At 40.7% G+C, this 22,183-nt stretch overlaps 1 protein-coding gene across 4 annotated transcripts in view; it reads right to left on the bottom strand.

Moving 5' to 3' along the window:
- SERGEF (secretion regulating guanine nucleotide exchange factor) overlaps window positions 1–22,183 on the bottom strand; it is an 87,991-nt gene that overhangs the window by 23,483 nt on the left and 42,325 nt on the right. For all 4 annotated transcript variants that reach the window (XM_053392974.1, XM_053392965.1, XM_053392986.1 and 1 more), the window contains one exon: window positions 14,758–14,794. In XM_053392974.1, the coding sequence (XP_053248949.1) occupies window positions 14,758–14,794 (37 nt within the window). The remainder of the gene's footprint in view (window positions 1–14,757; window positions 14,795–22,183) is intronic.

A 22,183-nucleotide genomic window follows, 5' to 3' on the forward strand; every position in this document is an offset into this window, starting at 1 on the left:
AATGCAATTGTAACACTGTGCAGAAAAAGTAAATGCAAATCAAACACATTGAGTCATTTTGAAAGCTAATTCCAAGTGCCAGCGACCAAAACTTAATATCATAGTCCTCACTGTTAAGTGATTCATATGTGTTCCAAAATACTGTTCCTTGTGTCTATCTGCCTTGATTAACTGCTTGAAAAGTACATTTATAGGCCAGGAAGGAGAGAGATGGGAGCCCTGTTATAGGGCAAAACAGTGACAACACAGATTTTCAGACAGCCTGCTCAATCTTGTCAGTTTCAAAGCAGTCTCTTAAAAGCTCATCTTTACAGTATGATGATGACCCAAGCCTTTTATACCATCTGCCTCTCACACTGCTCAAAACGAGTCTTTAACCAATGTGTAAGATATATGAGTTGCATTAGATTTAAAAAGCAGGCTTCTATATACAGTAATGAAATTTCTCACATGCTGTAAAAAAGAAACTAGCCTTCATGGTCCAAAGAAGATGAAGGAAAGACAGCAAACCAACCAGTGCAATGAGGATCAAGACCTGCCTGCTATGTGCACTGCACACATTTTTAAATGGTGCTTCACATAGCTTAAAAAAAAATGCTGCAACATCAACCAGGATTATATTGTTTTTACTTTTCATGGAAACCCAAAACAAGAATTTACCTAGCTTCTGCATTGTTCCAAGTTTGAAAATGAAACCACAGTGCTTTCCCAATGATGATTTCACAATGAAAAATTCAAACATTGATCACGTGATGATACTTAATCTGGTTTCTCCACTTTGGAGCTGCCTTGTTAAAAGAGGAAACAAGCCCCTTGAGAGGAGGGGGAAGACTGCTCATTTATCAGTCTGTAGTACCGTGCATCCCCTGACCTATTTTATTACTAAAAATAGCCCTTCTTAGGTCACTACTGCAAATTGAATTCTGCTGCTTCATTGCCCACTGCAGTCTCACTGAGCTGCCCGCACACACAGCATTAAGAAGGTTAACCCATCTGTTGCCATCTGCGTCTGGTCCTTCAGGAAAGGTGAGAAATTAGAAGCACATTACCTGATATACTTGGTTTGGGTGTGCACGCGCATTTAAAATATTTGTGAAATTGTGGGCTGCGTGTGATGTGCTTGTTGGAGACTCTTGCTTTATTTCATTTTCACCCCACATTTTAAATTGAAAGGATTGTCAAAGAAGTGTGTGCAATTTAAGAAAATACAATAAAATGACTAGTTTAAAACCACTGAAATAACAGATTTCAGTCAAAACAAAACAACACACACTGTAAAAGAACAAAAAAAAGGTCTTGAAGTGTCCCTAACAGCAATTAACCAGGCCCTATGAAGTCACTACAACAGAAAAATGTCCCTCCAAGCCCCTTAAAAATAGTAGACTTTGAAAACTCAAATAGGCAGAGGAATTCTATGATGAAGGGACCACTACTAAGTGGCATGGAGTTCAGGCATCCTCAAAAAGTTGGTTTTAAGACTCCAAGGAACTGCATGCAAGCCCATGAAAATTCCTGGAGGACAAGGGGAAGGTTGCGAGCTGGGAAAGAGGAGGGAATTGTTAGCATCAATCCATTCACTGCCACTTCATCAGTCCAAATCCCTCTTGGAAAAATCATGATGTCCTTCCAGGCTGGGGAGAGCAGAAATGGAAACCCCTGCAGCCTGGAAGCTGAGATTGTCCACATTGCCCTTCCCATCCTGCAGCACCATCTTTGAACATTTTGAGGTGCCATAGAGTCTTCAGACAACAACTCCAAAAAGGACATGCTCAGAGAATCTCCTTGGGCTCCGTTGAAGGTGGTACACAATCTGGGCAAGAGACTCAAAAGAAACCACCTGGAGAAAGTTCATAGTCTTTGCTGAAATGTTGTAGAAGAGTCCCTAGAGTACCCATGGATATCTATGGCTAGAAGAAGCTGCCCAGTTTCTTTCAGAAAAAAGAAAGCATGTCCTCAAAAAGGGGGGAGGCAAAACAGGCCACGGATTTGCATAAAATTTGTATGTACTGATTTATGTACAAACAATTTTGTATGTACAATTTTGTATGTACAAAATTGTACATACAATCTATGGATATCAGGCAAGCACTGACAATGAGGTGCTTTTATGTTGTAAGCCACCCTGAAGTCAACAGATGAAGGGTGGTATACACATTATTATTACTATTATTATTATTAAAAAATTCCTTCTGATAGAACCTTATATACTTATTATATACTTATTGGTATGAGCTTTCATTTGCAGTGTACTTCTTCAGATACCAATAACAAACTCATACCAATAACAAACTTAGTTGGTCTCTAAGGTGCTACTGGAAGGAATTTTTTTATTTTGTTTCGACTATGGCAGACGAACACGGCTACCTACCTATTATTATTATTATTATTATTATTATTATTATTATTATTATTAGTGTTCAGGGGCAGGCAGTACAATCCTATGCATGTCTCCACAGAAGTAAACCCTATTCAATTCAACAGGGCTTATTCCCAGGTAAATAAGTATAGGATTGCAGCCTTAAAATAGAAGCACATCGTGCACATGCACAGAGCCTCATTTTAATATCTGAGGGAATTCTAAACGTCTAAGGGAAATTACATTCACCTGAGTATTGTGAGCTGAGCAAATTCACCTTTCAAAGTAGTTAATTACTAACTTCAGAAATATCACAAGGGAAGATCTCTCTATGCAATTGCGGTGGGAATTGTGCGTACATTTCCAGGTCTGACGTAAACGACTGTGGATCTCCCTGATTCTCTTAGCAATGTGTCGAAAAGCAAGCCATTTTAAGAATCATTGTGTCAAGGAAATGTTATTAAATGGAGTACCAAAACTTTTTTTTTTTTTTAGGATACTTAATTGTCAATCAGACACTGCAAAAACTAGCAGGAATTTTCTAGGAACAGCCTTATAAAAAGTTGATATTTTCATGTAGCTGCCATATTCAATGTTACATATTTGCATTATAGCAGCATTCATGGGCCAATCACAATGGGGCACTACTCTATACCTTTCCTGAAGAGATTACTATGTGAAAGACAAGATAACAACAGGTGAGTAGAAAAAAGCAGCACAACTCCACACATGAGATCAAACAAGAAATAACAAAGAGAACCAGCCTGAAGATGGTTCAAACATGGGAACAATGGATTTGCAGTACAATTTTCTTTCCAATGACTGATTTTTAACAGTACTAGTTTCTGTTGGCAACCCAAGTTGGCAACCCAATGGAACACACACACACCTGAAAAAACCCACCAGCTCTCATTTGTGTACATTTTCCTACTTCTGTTCTTAAAATGACTGTGGGATCAAATTGTTCATTAATTGTGAAAACAGCTGGAAAAGTACTAGTGTAAGTTAAACCGAAGTCACTGACCTTTGTTTCAAGGTCCTCATGAAGCCAGAATGCCCATGGCATGAAAACCACACAATAAATCCACCATTACACATCAAACCTGTGCAAATGCCTTTAAATGGTCTTCATATTAGTATGAAAGAATATTTTAACCTTCAGCTAAGTTCCACTTGGCAGATGATTAATATCTGGATTCACCCAGAGTGACCCTGGGCTGCAAAGCCAAAAGGTGTTTGGGGGGGCAGATATTGCTTAATGTAAGAATGAGGTCACTTAAGACTTCAGTGGTGTTGTTTATTTTGCAAAAAAAATAAAAATTGGTGGATGTCTTAAGGGGAAATGAGCAATCTGCTCTTCTTGATTTTAGGCCAGCAATATACTGAGTGCCTTGCCATGTGGAAGGTAGCTCAGGTCACCATGTGTCAGCTGTGTTCTTCACAGCTTGTACATTAAGCTTTGTGGTTTATGGAGACAGGAATCCAACTGTGAGAAGGTACTGCTTTATCAGGAAAACATTACGAAGTCTTTTCAGAGAAAAAGAAGTTAAGATTAAGGATCTCAGATGCTTCAACACCACTTTCTATTGCATTCTGCCTTCTGGGATATCACCAAGTGTTGCCCACATAATTACCTCTGTAGGTTTTGGGGGTTTTTAAACATAGTGGAATAACTGACATCCCAGCAACAGAAATAGAAGGGCCTAGCAAAATTGCTACCTGTGGATCAGCAATTTACAGGTACTCCCATTTCCCAAGGTATGTATGATTATGTCTATTTTTCATTAAATATGTTTAAAAGCATTCTTTTGAACAGCACAAGTCCTGAACAGGAAGCACTTAATAACTCTGTAGCCATCTGGGTTATGAAACAGCCCACTCTACTAAGCCATAACTAAATTGTCTGTTAAAACCAATTAAGATAAAAGCTCTTTGAATATCTCAATGGCTGTGATTTTCTGTTAAGTCACAAATAAGATTTCTCCCCCATCCTTCTCAGTCCTGGAATACAGCAGCCTTACCTCACATGCCACAAGTGACCAACATCCCCTGAATGAGCCGGTTTTAACATCTGAAACAGGGCCCAAAGAAAGCAACTTTGGTCCTGCTTGGGGGGGGAATCTTCTTCACATTCCCCCCCCCCCAACAAAAAAATATATAATGAACAAACTTTGTGAAAAACTGGTGCCCACAGTCCACAGCCTCTACATCTCTAGTCTCTATCCTGGCCATTTTAAATTCTGGCCAATCCTCAGAGAACAACAGTCTTACCTCATGTACCTGAAGTGACCAATATCCCCATTAATACTGGGTAGGTTGAATAAGCTGGTGCGTTTGGTTCTTGTTCTTGTTTTTATTATGTACTTTGTGGTTTTATTCTGTATATTATGCTATGAACCGCCCTGAGATCTTCAGATGAAGGGCGGTATAATAATAATAATGCATAAAATCTTTCCCGTGGCTGCTTCAGATTTTTACTTATGAGTACTAATGAGTAATACATGCCAGTTCAAAAGATTTATGTGATCTTCTTTCCTCTTATTTTAAAAAAGACTACATTTCTGAAACTCAACACAGTAGCAATAATAAATAAATAAATAAATAAATAAATAAATAATAATAATTTTATCATTTATACCCACCCAGCCACTCTTAGCCACTAATTAACACATTAACTACTGATCTGACCAAATCTGAAGATTCCCGTCCCCCCATATAAATACATATTCCACTTAGAACTGTCATCCTTAGATTCAGAAGTGTCATAGAAGGGACACATTTTCAGCTGCAGCACTCTTAGGATCCTTGACAGCTACTGGACAGTATTTTAAGCGTCCAATTGGTTGTATACCTTGCTAACAGTAAGGTCACTTTGCCACTCCTCTTTTAAAAATGCCAGCTTTTGATATTGTGCTAAGTAAGACACAAATGCGGTTTCACACAAAAACTCCTCTCATAGAGAAATCCAAACCCTCAATCTACCCAGTTCTGCTTCTCCAGCCTCCATCACTTGGGAATCCCCATTATGAATAGGGAAGCTCTACTGGAAAGGAGTGCCCCATTGTACCCACCCAAATGGTGGGTGGAAGCAATGCCGGATTTACGTATAAGCTAAACAAGCTATAGCTTAGGGCCCCACTCTCTTGGGGGGCCCAAAAAAATTAAAGGGGGGGGACTGGATGTACATTTCCAAAATATAAGATAAAAAACAAATAAAATAAAGCCTACATACAGCAACAGTGATTTGTTTTGTGTTGTGTGGGCTCCTATGATGTAAATAATGCTAGCTTTTTGTTATGTGCAAATGGCTTTAGATACCTATTAGGTCCATAAATTACCATATAGCATATATTCAACACAAAAAACAGAGACAATTTGTTGTTGACAAAGGACAGCTGGACATATAAAGAGCCACATTACCTTCAGTAGCTTAGGGCCTCATCAAACCTAAATCTGGCCCTGGGTGGAAGCTACCACCATCAATAGCCAGCAGAAAACCCCAAAACAGAGCACGACTCTGTGTGCAGAGCAAGGCTCTGTGTGTGGATCCTGTGCAGACCCTGCTGCCATCACACAATGAAAACTGCTCCCACCTGAGAGTTGGTGGTGTCATTCCATCAAGTTCTGCCACGGCTGGCCAGGAATTAGGATTTCAGCCTTAATACTGAATGGAGTAGCATTGCATATTTTACCCCACTGCTTTGAGCAACAGTCCAGACACTTCTGGCATTTACAAAATAAATGTATAGGTCACTGAAAAGCGACCTTTTACCACTTGGATCAAGATACTTGGGGAGTTGTGGCAATGTAAGCAATTCAATTTCCCTTGAGATGACGTGACAGATGAGTTGTCCTGCTGGGTTTGACAGATTGCCATATCTGGAAGAAGCTTTCCTCCAGGTAAGACTAGCAGGGACTGCAGCAGTTGCTTTTCCACTGCAGCATGGAGACTTGAGAGCTATCTCAAGCTAGCCAACACTTATATTGCATTCCAGGTACTTTTCTGTTTTTCTTTGAAAAACAGAACCACAGCCCAGGTTTTGTAACCATTTGTAACCCCTTTCATTCCTTCTATTTTTATCATACTTTGTTGTTCCGAACAAACTCAGTAATGATTACAGTGAACTGGAGCGTACTGTAGGTTCAAAGGCCTTACTTATCCACAGGCCACTTATTCTTTTGTATATACCAGCCAAGAGAATCCCATATATACTTCCACTCCTTTGGACTTCTGTTGACTTCAAACTTTTGAATGTCAGAGCAAAGAGCAGAATACAGCACTTCCATTTTCAAATAAATACTTCCTAAGAGAAACTTGGTGCAATGTCCTGGGCACACCCAGCCCAATGAGGACAAGTATTTGGAAGATTATTTTTTTACTGGCAAAGCACTTGGCTGCATCAGCTCCGAAGGTGCAAAAGTTGTACACACCACCCCTGCTAACCAGCTGCCTAGGTGATCTACCTCTACAGTCCTGCGCTCAGTGGCGAAGCTACCTGTTCCGGCACCAGAGTGGTGTACATCCGGGGGCGTGGCTGGTGCGTGTCCAGGGGGTGTGGCGCGCATCAGGAGGTGCACAGCAAGCAGCAAGCGGCCCTGGGGCGGACGTGATGTCACCCCCCCCGATGGCACCCGGGGCGCACCGCCCCCCTTTGTCCGCCAGTCCCTGTGCTCTGACCCAGACAGTTGGGGCAACGGCGTGACCATGCCCCTTTCAGCTTACTTAAACCCCTCTGTCTGACACAGTACGTGCAAGCACCCTCTAACTCCTCCCGAGTGTCAGCTCCAGTTGCTCCTGTCACTTTAAGCCCCCCCCCCTTGTGTGTAGAGACAGTGGAGGGGTGGACAGGAGAGATTCCAGAGGCATAGCTATCTCTAGGACTGATGCAACGTCTTCTGCCTCCAAGACTCCCTGCAACTCTTCTCCCGTCTCCTCCACCCCACCCCATCTCAGGCTGCCTGGTCTTTTCCCCTTGACTGCCCTCGGCCACCAACTCGGCACCTGCCTCACGGGTGGCACAGAAGCCCACAAATTGCTGGCCCCTTCCCCTGGATCTTTCTCCTGCTCCCCTGCCTAAACATCCCCCACTCCTCCTCAGACTCCTGCCTGTCCCTGACATGCAGTCTGTAAAAAGACTTTTATTTTTAGAGCATTATAATCCAGCTGAATTTTCTGTGCCAAATTGTAATGACAGAAGTAGGAGACCAAAGGAGGATGCGGAGAGGCTCATAAAAACCTAATTCTCTGATGGGAAAATCAAAGTGATGTTAATTAACATCAGAGTTACCCTCTGGAATAAAATAATAATTGGGACACAAAAAGGAACACTTAATGTTCGAAGAAACCAGCGAATATAAAATGAAAGACCAATTACAGCATGTGAGGGTCCAATTAGGTTTTTGTTTTGTTTTTGTTTTTTTCAGAAGGGTAGCAATGTTAGTTGTGGGGGGGGTGTCTTGTGGTATCCTAAAGATTAATTCTTTTGTCAACTAGAGTCCTCTTTGTCAGATACATGAAGTGTTATCCTGAGTTAGTAGGTAGTGAGCATCTGCTTTAGAGAAAAGTTCCCAAACTGAAGTGTGTGGACCACCAGTGGTCCATGAGATCCACTCAGGTGATCCATGGTGTACCTGTGGATGAAAACTGAATATTAATTCTTAACTGTACTTTTATTACTTTTTTATTTCTTCTCTTACTTCACTACGTGAGACCGAGTTCTATGCAGGTATGCACTGCCAGGCAATTACATTTGCAGGTAGCCTCCCCGTGTAACTTAGAAGCTTGTGCAATTAGGATTTTAAATGGCATGGGGAGCCACCACACATAGAGCAGGCTCCCATCTCAAGAGTTTCCTCTCCATGAAGATCAATGAGGCCAGGGCCAGTGAATGCAGCTCTTCCTCTTCATCACATGATTGTAATTAGGTGAGGGAAATATGCAAATGAGTCTCCAGTGTTATAAGAGGGGGGAGAAAAAACTACCCATCTTCTCCACACTACGCCTAATTATATAAACCTCCATCAAATAATCTACTCGGTTCAAGATGGGGGTGGGTTAGGGAGAAGTGTTACATAATAGGCCAACGCACAAAAAGCTTAATCAGTCATGTTCCAGCTCCTCAGCAACTTCCATCAAAAGCCGAAAAACTGAACTGACGTCTGAGTGACACTAAGACCATCATTCCACTCACAAATGACAGGCACCACAAGATTTTGCTACAGGGGGAAAGCACACTGGTACATCTGTCTCATCTGTCTCTTATAACTAGCTGGTAATGGTATCCCGTCGCTGTCAAAACACTGACAAATAGGGTGTGGTAGTGATGAGGAACCAGAGGGCACTGGACATTTTTGAATGCAAGCTTGTCAACTGCATGTTGCTGGCTTATTTTATCACGGCTTATATCCACAAAGATATATTTATGGGTATCTGGCCTGTGATGGCTAACTGAGAAGACTCTCCAAAGAAGGCACAAGTTGTGGCACTTAATATTCCCTGCCCTCATCTGAAAGGAGGTTAGGGCATTTCACTGGACACAGAGAATTTCTGCTGAGTCAATGCCTGCCCATTGTCAGAACTGTAAAGCACTTCTTATCTTATTTTTTATTTTTTTTAAAAAAGGTAAATAATGACAGGCAGCTATTTTAACTTCCCCTAAAATTTTCTACCACAAAGCAAAACTGGTACAGGATGTCATGCTTACACCAACAGCTACATGTATATCTTTACTCAACACTCCTGGGATCCCTTCTCCTACTACTGTAGAGTTTTTATATTCTTGGTCTGGGGGTGGTGGAAAGAACTATATTTTGAGAAGTGTTGAAGCAGCATGAGCTCAAAAAAGTTTATTCCGAGAGGATAGGTGATATGAGTAGAGCAGAAAGATAAAGGTGTTCATCTTTAGACTATATTAAATAACGTGAATTAAAGTGTGTGCTTTCCATTGAGTTATATAAATACAGTGGTACCTCGGGTTACATACGCTTCAGGTTACAGACTCCGCTAACCCAGAAATAGTACCTCGGGTTAAGAATTTTGCTTCAGGATGAGAACAGAAATCGTGCTCCGGCGGCGTGGCAGCAGCGGGAGACCCCATTAGCCAAAGTAGTACCTCAGGTTAAGAATAGTTTCAGGTTAAGAACGTACCTCCGGAACAAATTAAGTACTTAACCCGAGGTACCACTGTAGAGATTTAGCAAAGGAGCACATTCTTGTTTCCTATTCCCCCTGCAGTATGAACTACTATTTTATTGGCTGGTAATATAGAGGATTGTCTATCTGATACATTTTTGCAAGGTGTACTTCTGTAATGAGTTTAAAATAGCTAAATCAAGCAGATTTTTTAGAGTTCTGAAATGAATCAGAAAATTAAATATTGGCATTTAATAGATAATAGATAGATAATCCTGTTGGCAGCTGGGAAATTACATTACAGAAATGGAGAACAAAACATTTTTTAAAATATATATATATATGGTTGGGAAACTGCCTGAAATAGGCAAAAACCACAACTCATTAAAATGAATGCATTGAAATCAGTTCATTTTATATTTCTGCGTATTTCATAAACATATAAGCAAATATGCATTTTATATAAAGTCATGTCCTAAGAGGGAAAGCCCAGTGCAACAGGCAAATAATATTAGGACCAAATTGGGGAGGGAGGACTCACCTTAACAAAAACAATCTTAAGGCAATGACAGGTGAAATTTCCCTGCACAAACCTACTCACGTAAGGAAAAAGTGTACCCATGTACACTGCTTCTTTGTTTTACCAAGTGTGTATATGTTTCAAAGCCACAGTACCCATCAGATTTCATAGATGTGCATATGTAGCAATAGAGAAAACCAAATTTCACTTACGAAAATATACACAGGTTGTATAAGCATATCATATGTAAAGTAGCGGTCAACTAAGTATAGTGAAAATTAAGTAGGGTGGCACATAGTTATAAGGGTCCTATTAGAACTGTCTCAGCCCTGTAATGAAAGCCACTTAATGAAAGTTAGTAAAATGAGACATAGTCCCCTGCAATTTTGAGCAAGTTATACAGCACAAAACTATCAATGGCTCCTAAGCGTGATGACTATTTTCTACCCTCCACTGTTGGAGGCAGTATGCTTCTGAATACCAGTTTCTGTATTCAGTTGTTGCACTCATGTCCTGCTTGCAGTCTTCCCACAGCCATCTGGCTGGCCACCGAAAGAACAGGATGCTGGGCTAGATAGTCCTTCAACCTGATCTGAGCAGTCTCTTATGTTCTTATTCTATCATCTTTCAAAAACCTACAGAACGAGCCAAAGATTTATGACTCATGGAAGAGCCCAAAAGCCCCGAATAGATTGCCAATCATAACCCCTTATTAGGTTCCCGCAAATCCATTCTCTGGGTCTGAGTCACTGGATAGACCTGTGTCCTTCACTCTCTCACCTCTAAGGGACAGGCCTATTTCCCGTAGCCAAAATATATCATGGTAATATAGCTTCTAACACCAGCAAACAGCAATGTGATGGGAAGAGGACAGCATGTTCCAAGCATCCTGAAAGACTCATTAAATAAGTGTCTCTGACTTAACCTATATAAAACTTCAGATTAAATTACTCTGATGGTCTGCTCCCAGGCTTATTCTATGATTCACTGAAATGCACAGATTTGTACTGCTGGTGGTTGCTGTATTAGCAGGACTTACAGGCATTTAGAAAGGCGGAAACCACCAAGGCAAATCTTGTTACTGAGTTTCCCTCAACTACTAGCTCCGGTTAGCTTCCCATTGAAAATCTAGATTGCTTCCAATATATAGGCCTTTCCTATAGGGGAATAACTCTGGTATAACAAAAATAGCAACAACCCTGTACACACCATGCATTTATGCTATTGTGTCTTTTCCCCTTGGCTTTTTTCAAGAGAGGGATGTTTTTGCTTCATCTCAGCATTTTATTTCCAAAGCAGAGGAGCCAATATATAGTTGGGTTCCATGTTTGCATTTTACCTGGGAATCCCATAAAAATAAAACTGACTCAACAGAGGAGTTTAAAAATACCAGATCAATGGCTATGCTTGCTGAGGCTGATGGGAGTTGAAACCCAACTGTGTCTAGAAGGCCAAAGGTTCTCCACCTCTAGGCTAAATGATTTCTCCTACTTTTTTTTAGTTATATACTAAGTAAATAAGCGTACAATTAAATGAGGGCACCTATGGTATCTGGGGTGGAGAGAGGATAATTAACTGCAAAACTAGCCTGGAAATGAGGATGAAGCCAAGCCTTTCTGCCAGGACTTCTTTGTTCATTTCGCTCCTTGGAGTTAGCCAGCATAAATGTTGCTCATTTCACATTTGTCATATTTGTCTAAATTGTGCTGTGATCAGATCAGCCTGACACCTCTTATATATGTACTGATTTGTGCTCAGCTAGTTGCATTCCATTAATTTACTCGGCATTTAGATATTCCACCTATTAACTCTTGCTTTTTGATCAGTTTGCATTTGCCTGTGCTCATTGTAGCTTTTAACAGCTCTACTGTTGTCTCAATCAGCTTACATCCTAGTTAACACTGTATAATTGTAGAAGGACTTCTGAACCCTGGATCTTGAATGGCTGTCCCTGCCCCTGTTTAAAAACTCACATTAGCAAGGAAATAATACACAGTGATTAGAGACAAATTTCTACGGCCAACTCACATAAATGCTAGAATGAATAAATAATCGATGGTTGTTAGGAAGAATCCCTGCTAGGTGCCCTTTAACAACCTATGGATGTGATTAGGAGTGCAATGAGAAAAGAGAGCGTTCTGTTAACATGCCTCCATGCTGGTCTTCCAGGAAGCTCTTACAATGCAGACCCAGTTGAAGCAGAATTTATCATGTATAATAGATAAAAGTAATAGAATGGCATGCTGCGCTTTCTTGCTGTACACTAATGCTCTGTGCTATGCTAAAAGATCCCCCCAACTATTAGAGCAGTATGAAAAAGAAACAGAGAATTTATGATTATCTCCTAGTGACAGTCTTCCAAGTCCCCAGGGTTCACACGTCAGACGCATGATCACGTCCCTTGCTTTACAAGGCTGCCACGAACATCTAAATAACACTGTCAGGATCGCAGAGAGGTCTGTCCATCAGGCAGTTCCAGCCTTGCATCCCAATTGGTGCTCACTCTGCCATGGAAATATGCCTTTCATAATCTGTTAGGAATGTTTCTTGGGCTGATGCTTTTTACCATAACATAGCTAGAACTCTAGAACTTAATTGAGAAGAAATTGACCTTGTGGGTTCAATGGGCCAAAGATTCCTTTACCTTCCTTTAAAGAAAGAAAACAAAGATTTGCTGTGTTGGAGTGGCATTTTCTTTTCTTATGATTGTTTTTAACAACAACAATGTAACAACTGATACCAATAATAATATTTCATATGCAATTACTTGCACCACTGTGCAAATAGAAGACACTTCTGCTCATGGGGGTATCATAAAGCCACTCTGGAAAGTCCCCTCATTCCTTAAAAGCAATTTCCCAGTGGGATGAGGGATGGAAGAAAGGTAGAAAAGTTGGCCACACATTAGCATGGAAACCAAATCTTATGAGGAATTATTGTTGGGCATGTTTAGCCTTGGGCATGTTTAGCCTTGTAAAGAGGAGACTGAGAGGATATGATAGTCATCTTCAAATTTCTAAAGGGCTGTCACACAGAAGATGGAGCAAGCCTGTTTTCTCCTGCTCCAGAGGGTAGGGCCCAAACCAATGGCTTCATTAAAAGAATGAAGATTCTTGTAAGGAAGAACTTTCTGTTAGTAAGAGCTGTTCGACAGTGGAACAGACTCCCTCAGGAAGTGATGGACTCTCTTTCCTTGGAGGTTTTTACGTAAGATGCCCATCTGTCATAGATGCTTTAGTTGAGATTCCTGCATCACAGCGGGTTGGACTAGAAGACTCCACTATTCTATGATTCTATGTCTTCCAGGTCCTAAGCCTACTATTCTAGCCGCCAGGTCAAGCTGGCTGTGTACTAGATTCTAGTAAGTGGAAGATGTTCACCCATTGCATGATTTAAGATTTTGCATAGTACAAAGAAATAATGCATTACATTCCTAAACCTATGATATATGATCTGTATTGTGGTGCAGTAGGAGTTTAGCAGGAGCTGATATTTGTAATGCCTATGGCAATGATTGGCTGAACTGCCCTGACATCAGAGAGCCAAGGCAGGCAGAAGGGCTTTGGTCTTCCATTTGTTGAACTGCTCAGTTCTTAGGGAGAGGCAGTGCATGAAAAAGGGACTAGGAGGCAAAAGGATTATTGGCTTAGGAATTAGGAGTGGCGGGCTTATACAAACAGCAAGGCAAGGGAAACTGATTGGAGCAGCTTAGCAAATGAGGATTCAACAATGGGAAGTGATGCAGAGGAATGAGAGCAATTGAGGGAAAAGCAAGATCAGGAAAACTGAAAGAGGGCAGAGGAAAGCTACACAAGGCCAGGAGCTACAGAGATGAGAAAGTATTTTTTTAATTTATTTTTTGAAGATAACAAGTCACATTTTTGGCTGTAGGCCAAAAAAAATTGTAAATGCATAGAATTTTCCTCCTTATACTAAAATGCAGATTAGTTCATAAAGTTAGATTTCTTATTATCTGCTTGACAGTGTATGTTCCCCTGTCAAAATAAAAGATATTTGCCTGATTTTTGATGTCAGGTGCTGGGCAGCTGGGCATGGTTTGGGGGAAATGGCCTGGCAGACCAAATTAGGACCCCTGCCAGGCCTAATTAGCCCCAGGGGCCGGAGGTTCCACATGACTGTGGCATAGAATAGATGAGGAGCAGCCAGCTTGTTCAGTATTGAGGGTTGCACAAAAATATGCCATGAAAGAAATAATAATGCTACCTTTCGTATTTGAGATCCATGCAGTTTACATAATTCATCTTGTTTGTAATTTTCCAAACTTTCAAAGCATTAATAGAAAAAACAACCAAATGGAAGTCTTGAAACTGCTTACACTTTTTTTAAAAAACGACTTTGTCTCTAAATCCCCTCCCACTTCAAATTTCTCCCGCCCCTAGCATTTTCAGTTTGCCAAGCAGCTTCTTGAAGGTTACAACTGCAATCAATAAGTTTATGGGGAGTTAAGAGGCGGCAGCAGAATCTGCAGCCTCTTTTTAAAGAAATCCTTGACTGAAGGTCAATGAGAATTTTGATGCAAACTTCACTCGAGTCAGCATTTCACCAACAATTCACATTTTTCCCATTTCAGGTTATGTACATTACGTACAATGCTCATGTCCTCTGCCACAATTTCCACGTTGATCACAGTATACCGTAAATGGTAAGTTTGACACACATGATACATTCTTGGTTCTGCTCTAACTGGAAATGAATTGTTCAAAGCATTTGATAATGGAAGCTACTTACCAACTATTGCTAGATTGTGCTCCGAGCCACATGCAATCTGCAAAAGAAATGGGAACATAATGGTAAAGAGATGAGCTAGGCAACAAAGTTTATTGCTATCAGTGTAATCTGCACTGTCCGATTCTAAATCCAAATAAAATGGTGATGAAAAGAAAATCTGTGTCATTATATTTTGAGAATAACAGATTGCTTCCATCATTTGATATGCATCATTTATAGTCTTCAGAGTCCTAACAAGGAGGTTTCAGCTTGCCTCATTGTAATCAGGGGCATCACTTCAGGTTTTAACAGAGACAAACAGTTTCCAAAGGCAATTCAGCAAGATTCAAAGTCCAACTTTTGGATGTATTCCAAGTGAAACTGGAAGGAAGTGGTGTATTTTAAAAGTATGTTTTAATTATTTTTGTTATTATACTTCATAATAATTATAGTGATCTTCGGCAACATAACCAGACAGGCCAGAAAAAGATTATATTCTCTCTGGGTTTAGAAGTCAAAAGGGAATGATAAGTAGTAACAGAGACTTGCAAATCAGTAAAAATCAACGCTTATGTAACACTGCATAATCATTCTTTTCTCCTGCTGCTCCCTCATGCATTTGATTAATGTATTGTACCATTGATTTGCACTGTTTGACATATCCCAGCTACATTTTCTATGCATAATTCCACAGATAAAGAAAAAGAAGTGAGAGTTTAATTAGAAAAACTGTCAGTTTTAAAGAATCAAAGATTTAAAACTTTCTGGATCACATCAGTCTTGATAAGCAGAAGGCAACTCACCAAAAACCCAAGTCACCTGCAAGCTAGCAACAGATCAAATTCACATTGCCAAGAACATATTTTTAATGATGTTAGTATATGTTTCAAGATTCATAAACTAATAGGGTATTTCAGGACAGTGGGATACTGAAAAGGTTTGCAAGCAGTTACAAAAGCTAATATAATTTATTCAGTTTACCGGGAAATTGGAAAATATCTATAAGATAAACAAAATATACTATTTAAATAATCACATGGTATCCAGAAAAGCAGTTCCATTAGTACAAGGACCTCGGCTGTGCAATAGAATTACCCCTTGCTCTCCTCTCCCCACACATCCCTAAAACTGTTCTGGGTTCCCCCCAACTCTCAGGAGCAGCTTTTTGTGGGGGGGGGGTGAAAGGGAGAGGAGAGAGAAGGGAAGATCCATGGATCAAATGGAATTCCTTGCACTCACAGAACTACTTTACTGGATAGAACCTATGGAATCAGATTATACATCTTATATCTACTTATCCCAATGATGTGTATATCATACTCCTTTTACGCACATGCCACATTTCCTCTTCGCCATATACTATGTTGTTCCATTAAGCCATTTCAGAACTACAGCTTAATAATGAGGCATAGATGTGTGAACTCTCCTGGAGACCATTTATGGACTCCCATACTGCAGAAACTGCACAAAAATGCATTTCTGGTTTCAAGACCTAGTTTCAAGAACTGTGGCTTTGTATAAGAAAAAGCATCAGTAATGACTGGCAAGCACAGGGGAGTTCTCATACTTCTCCAGGAAAAGTAGAAAGAAAAATTATAGAGTGGACTGTGCTTGTTATCTAGCACATTCTGTGGCAAGTGGAGAGGCTACTGTGCTCTCCTGTCATTCCCAATACTTTCTAGAAGATACTGGCATTTTTCAAACTGGTTCAATGGTCAGAGGATCCCACTAGAACTGCAGTGTTCAAGGTTCAAATCGCCACCTAGCCATAAAGTTTATATGGTGACTTTTGTGGGATGTGAAACACAGGAGCAGTCAGTTACAACATTCCTAGAGTGTACATGTTCAGACATGGGTAGGGATGTTTGTCCAGCCAGCAGGTAAACTTCCTGTTTCCCTCTGAGCTGGGACAGACTTCCTCCGCATGTGACTAGAGGTGGGTGTGGCCTCACCTGTGCAGGTAATGATAAAAGCACAGGGCAGGGGCAGCCATCTCTCTCTTACCTCTCTTGCCTCTCTTCCATCGAACAAGCAACATCTACTAAGCTAAAGATGCCCTCTTGGCTCCCAGCCAGGAGAGGAGAAAGGGACTATCTTCTTATAAGATAGAACCCAAATGTATATTACTTCACTAAGTCTGCCTTCTGGGATCTGATGTGAACAGAATGTGAGTAAACTCTTTTTATACTTTTGTAAAGGACTGTGCCGTGTCTTCTATTTTAAGAGGGAATAAGGGGAAATTACCAGAGTGATTATTATAGAGGCTTAAGCAAGCCTGAGCAAACGCTGCCGTTGCAAACTTAAAGGGGAATATTTTACTCTGCTGATATTGGAAACTTGTTAACACAAGTTGGATAAGGATACAATCTCACAACATATCCTCTCCTACATCCCTGAACATTCCCACAACTTTGAGCATAGTCCCCAATCCAACCTATTTCATTGCCCTGTGCTGGAAGGAAGGAAGGAAGGAAGGAATAATAAAACTGAATGAAGAAAATTTTAAAAATGAACTACTAAGAGCGTCTTCTGCGTTTGTTTTAGTAATAAGGCCATCAAGGGAAGCCTGGAACATGTAATTCAATATTACATATGTTGGAGAGAGTCCACTGCTATTTCATTTTGCAAACAGGATGGCAGCAGCAAATCAATTCAATTCAAAGTACCACAAACTGGATCGTGCCAGAGGTGATGTATTTGGAACCAGAGACAGGATACTAGCAAAGATTGTTAAAGAACCTATCGACAAACTGTATGTGCTGTTCCCACAGACAATTAAATTGCTCAAGCTGTTTTTTCAGCACAAAGAACCTATGAACATGCAGGCTGCAACCAGCTGTGATGAAGCTATCTCAAGTGCTGGCAAAGATGCTTCATTAATTTTCCAGGGATGTGAGAATAATGACAATCTTCCAGAAACATTACGACCACCGATGGCTGTTGTTGCTGCTTCCAGAATCCCAAAGCACATTTGTTTGCTGGGTTTTCTGGCATCCCAGATGAGTAAGAAACAGACCCTTAAGGAATCAACCTGATGCTGTCAAGTACCACACTGTGGCAAAAGGATTGTAATCAGGAGTTTGTTCATAGTTTTCATGAAGTGAAACTGTAACCTGTATTCAAAGTTGCTGTTCTGTTTGATACTCAGGGCAGAGAACAAATTCAGCTTCTCAGAAATAGATACTCTGCTGAAGAAATCCCCCAGTGAACAACCACAACACAAGATTGTGGCCACACTGTGCACTGAAACCATGCAGTCCTAAGATCTATTGATGTACTCCATACATTTTTTTGTCCTGGACTCAGATGAAAAGTCCTCAGATGCAGAGACAGATTCACCCACCAAACCTTGCCATGTGGATCTCCTGTCTCCATCTCCTCACTTGAACCTGAGGAGGCACCTAAGCTGCTAGACTCTTATGACTGGACCATAAACTCTTCAGAGAAAATACCCAAGGAAGCCCTCAAAGTAGTGCACACAGCTTGAAACCAGGTTGCTTGGAAGAAGCCAATGGCTGCAGAACAAAGTACTGGTCTGTTACCTTGCCAGATTCAACACTCAAGGGATGGGACTTTAATCTTCACTACCTAAAGGTAAAGGTACCCCTGCCCGTACGGACCAGTCTTGACAGACTCTAGGGTTGTGCGCTCATCTCACTCTAGAGGCTGGGAGCCAGCGCTGTCCACAGACACTTCCGGGTCACGTGGCCAGCATGACGAAGCTGCTTTTGGCGAACCGGCACTAGAGCAGCACACGGAAACGCCGTTTACCTTCCCGCTATAAAGCGGTACCTATTTATCTACTTGCACTTAAGGGTGCTTTCGAACTGCTAGGTGGGCAGGAGCTGGGACCGAACGACGGGAGCTCACCCCGCCGCGGGGATTCGAACCACCGACCATGCGATCGGCAAGTCCTAGGCACTGAGGTTTTACCCACAGCGCCACCCGCATCCCTTCACTACCTAGCCAGGGCTTAAAAGCTCTGATAGTTGTTCCAGGACAATGTTGAGACGACAAGACTGCCAGTCACGATCCTGAACCTGAATCAGCACCTTGGTCCAGACTATTTCAGAGCCATGCTTTAAGAAAGTATTCATCTGATAGATATGGTCAAGGAAAACACATCTAAAATCCAAAGCTCAGAGGGAAACCAGCAAAAGTACATTCTGCAACTTGAACACACAGGAAATAGAAAGCATCTGTTCGCAGAAGAAATGCAAAGTCAAATGTATTCAAGAACTCTGTGCAAAACTGCCATCCTCCAGTACAATCCAGAAGGCTGAATAAGCAACATATACAAGTTGGATGGCAAAAATATAGATACCACAAACTGGACCGTGTATCAAGGTAAACTACTTCAAAATGTTTTTATTATTAATTATTATTATTATTATTGCAAATTTCTGTGCATAATTTTTTATAGTACTGTTGATTATTAATTAATTTGCATTGTATTATTACACTGTAGCTTCATATCTCAAAAAAACTTGTGTTTGGTTGCTGTCTTTGACTCTGCCATGTAAACAGCTCCTGGTATGCAGTGCTCTGCTCTGACTTTTTACTTTTCAGTTCTTCTTCAACATCTGGATTTAATTCTTTCATGCAGGTCTCGGTCTGTAGCTACCAATGACCCATCATTACACTTAGTCCTTATCATTTAATCAGATATAGTGTTCCAGGCCTTCACCTTTATATAAGGACATTCATCTCAAAGCCAGGTCTTCAGCCTTGCCTTCAGTCCTACTTATGATATTCCATAGTCTCTTGGGAGGTGGAGGTTAAAATAAAAATTCTGATCTGCTTCTGAGTTGCACTGTGCTGTCTGCTTCCATTTGTGCTTCAAGTTCAATGCCACTTTCTATAAAACAAAGCTCTGAGTACTCCATTCGCTATAAACAGAATCCGAAAACAGCTCTAACTCCCCCTCTTTTGACCAAAGTGGATGAAATTTGCCGGCACAAAAGCCCTACCAGAGCGGATAAATTCTGCCAAATTGTACACAGGAGTTTACATGCATGGCCCATTTAAAGGTTTGGTTTTTTTAACTATAACTTTTTCATTCTCTGCCATAATTAGATGTGATTTGCAGGCACGGTCACCCCTTCTGTGGAGGTGATGCTTGCCCAATTTCAGAATGCTAGCTGCTGTGGCTCTCCTGTAAGGGCAAACTTTAATCTTTGGGGATAAGTACAACAGGAATCAGGGGCGGGGGGTTAGGAGAAAAGAGCATGGATCCCCAGGAAAACCTGTTATCCCTGAGAGGCAGTTTATTAACTCTTTTACTCACATGTCCCCAACAACAGTAAAATATTGGGGAAGTGTGATATTAACCCAAATGAAGCATTGTATTTTGGAAAGCACATGTATCCACATGCAAAGGAACTTGCAGTGAACATTTGATAAATTATAAATAGATTGTCCTGAACAGACTTAGGAGCCTGAGGGCTATTGTTTTTCCCTTTTCATAAGCACCAAGCCATGATGATGGGATGTGACATCCTTGCAATGTTCGCTTCTCACTGCATGATCCTAAAAACAAATTGTTTACAACAAAGGGATGACAATATTACTGTATCCTACATACAGATGTGCGTGGCAGAGAAAACTAATAAGAAGATTACACTGAGTCAGAATTTCCAATTTTAAGAACAATTGACACTTTGGTGGGGTGGGGGATGTGTACTGTGTGAAAACCACATCAAAAAAAGCCCCATCTGCAAATCTCCTGACTTTCATCATCCCCAATATGGAAGATAAAGAAAATGTGAAAACAATTTCTCTCTGTGCTCTAAGCTGAACATTTCAGTTCAAACTTTGCTTTTTCTTCACACTTCAGCTGCCTCAGACTACATCTCTTTAATACTCAGGAAGACAGATCCCTGAATCAATAAGCAACGGTACATGAGACACAAAAATCTCTGTTTTTAAAGATATGCTGGTCCAGGAGGGAGGGGGGACCTAACAAACTACAAAAGAGACAGCTCGTGTTTGTGGCACAAAAACGCCCAAAAATAGAATAAACGAAAGCTGACAACTATTAGCATGTGATTCTCAAAGGTATTCAGGGTAAACTGAATTAAGATCCCACAGAGATCCAGAACTGAGGCAATATTAAAGGCCATTCCAGAATATTAAAGGCCATTCTACACATTATGGGCCAGTAAACCAGTGTTTGTTCTTAAGCGCATACTTGACCAAGAGCTGTAGCCAACACTGGCTCTCCAATGCATGATTCCAAATGCTATATAGATTTTCAGATATGTGTACAATTAAAAACATAAGCAGTCCCCGTTATATTAACCACATGTGAAATGATCAGAGCTACTGACAGATACAAAAAATGCTGAAAACGAAGGTGGGAAATCAAACGTCATTTCCCCACCACCATCACTTTTTTTAATATAACCAGTAAGTAAGAATAGTTTTGTGTTTGTGTACAACATACATGTAGAATGTAAAAATGGCATCCTATCCTGCTCAAATATGGTTTAAAGTTCCTACACAATTACAGGCTCCACATCAGAAAATCTTCTGAGGCCAATATTTACAAATTCTTTCAATGTCTTATCATGATCTTTATACATTTATACTCTTATTAATACCTATAGCACCCTTTAAGCATTCATTTGTAGCACCTTTTATGCATTTATACACAGTGCCCTTTATGTTTACTTGCTTACTCTGATGTAACAGTCAAACAAAGACACCTCTTAATATTTATTACCTTTAAATAAACTATTTGTTTTTAAATATTAACTCGAATACATACAGCAGGCATGTCCAACAGGTAGATCGTGATCTACCGTTAGATCACTGGACATCTGTGGCTGCCCCAAAAAAAGCTCATTTTTTGCCCTGCACCCCCAAAAATGGGGCTTTCCTTCTCCCTAAAAAAAGCTCAACAACTTTGATCTGAATGCCTAAAAAACAGGCCCTCCTCCTCCCCAAAAAATCTCAACAATTTTGACCTGAACCCCCAAAAAGGGGGTAGATCACTGCCAGTTTTTAACTCTGTAAGCAGATCACAGTCTCTTGGGAGCTGGCCACCCCAGACATACAGTAACTATACTCATTGCCACCTATGAAAACTTTAAATCTTTCCAAACGTTGCTTTTCTTTTTAGCAGATTGCTACTTCCTGTTTCCTGACTGTCTTTCTAAAACAATAAAAAGGACCTATGGCAGGTGCTTGTGTTTACCCCAGCTGTTTTCTCTGTTGTACTAGACCCGTAAACATAACAATAACCAGCCCGCCCCGCCTTTCAGTGATATAAAGCAGCTGGTCAAACTAAGGCCATTAAGCATGAAGTGCACTGAACTATAACAGCACATAAACTGGCACCAAGCTGAGCAACATTCTGGGGCTCTCCAAATAGTCATTTGGGCAACCATGTCCCAACAGTCATGCACAATATTCTGATTTTATTGCATTTCATTGATACAAACTT

The sequence above is a fragment of the Podarcis raffonei genome, chromosome 1, assembly GCF_027172205.1.
Source record: "Podarcis raffonei isolate rPodRaf1 chromosome 1, rPodRaf1.pri, whole genome shotgun sequence".
Classification (NCBI taxonomy): domain Eukaryota; kingdom Metazoa; phylum Chordata; class Lepidosauria; order Squamata; family Lacertidae; genus Podarcis; species Podarcis raffonei.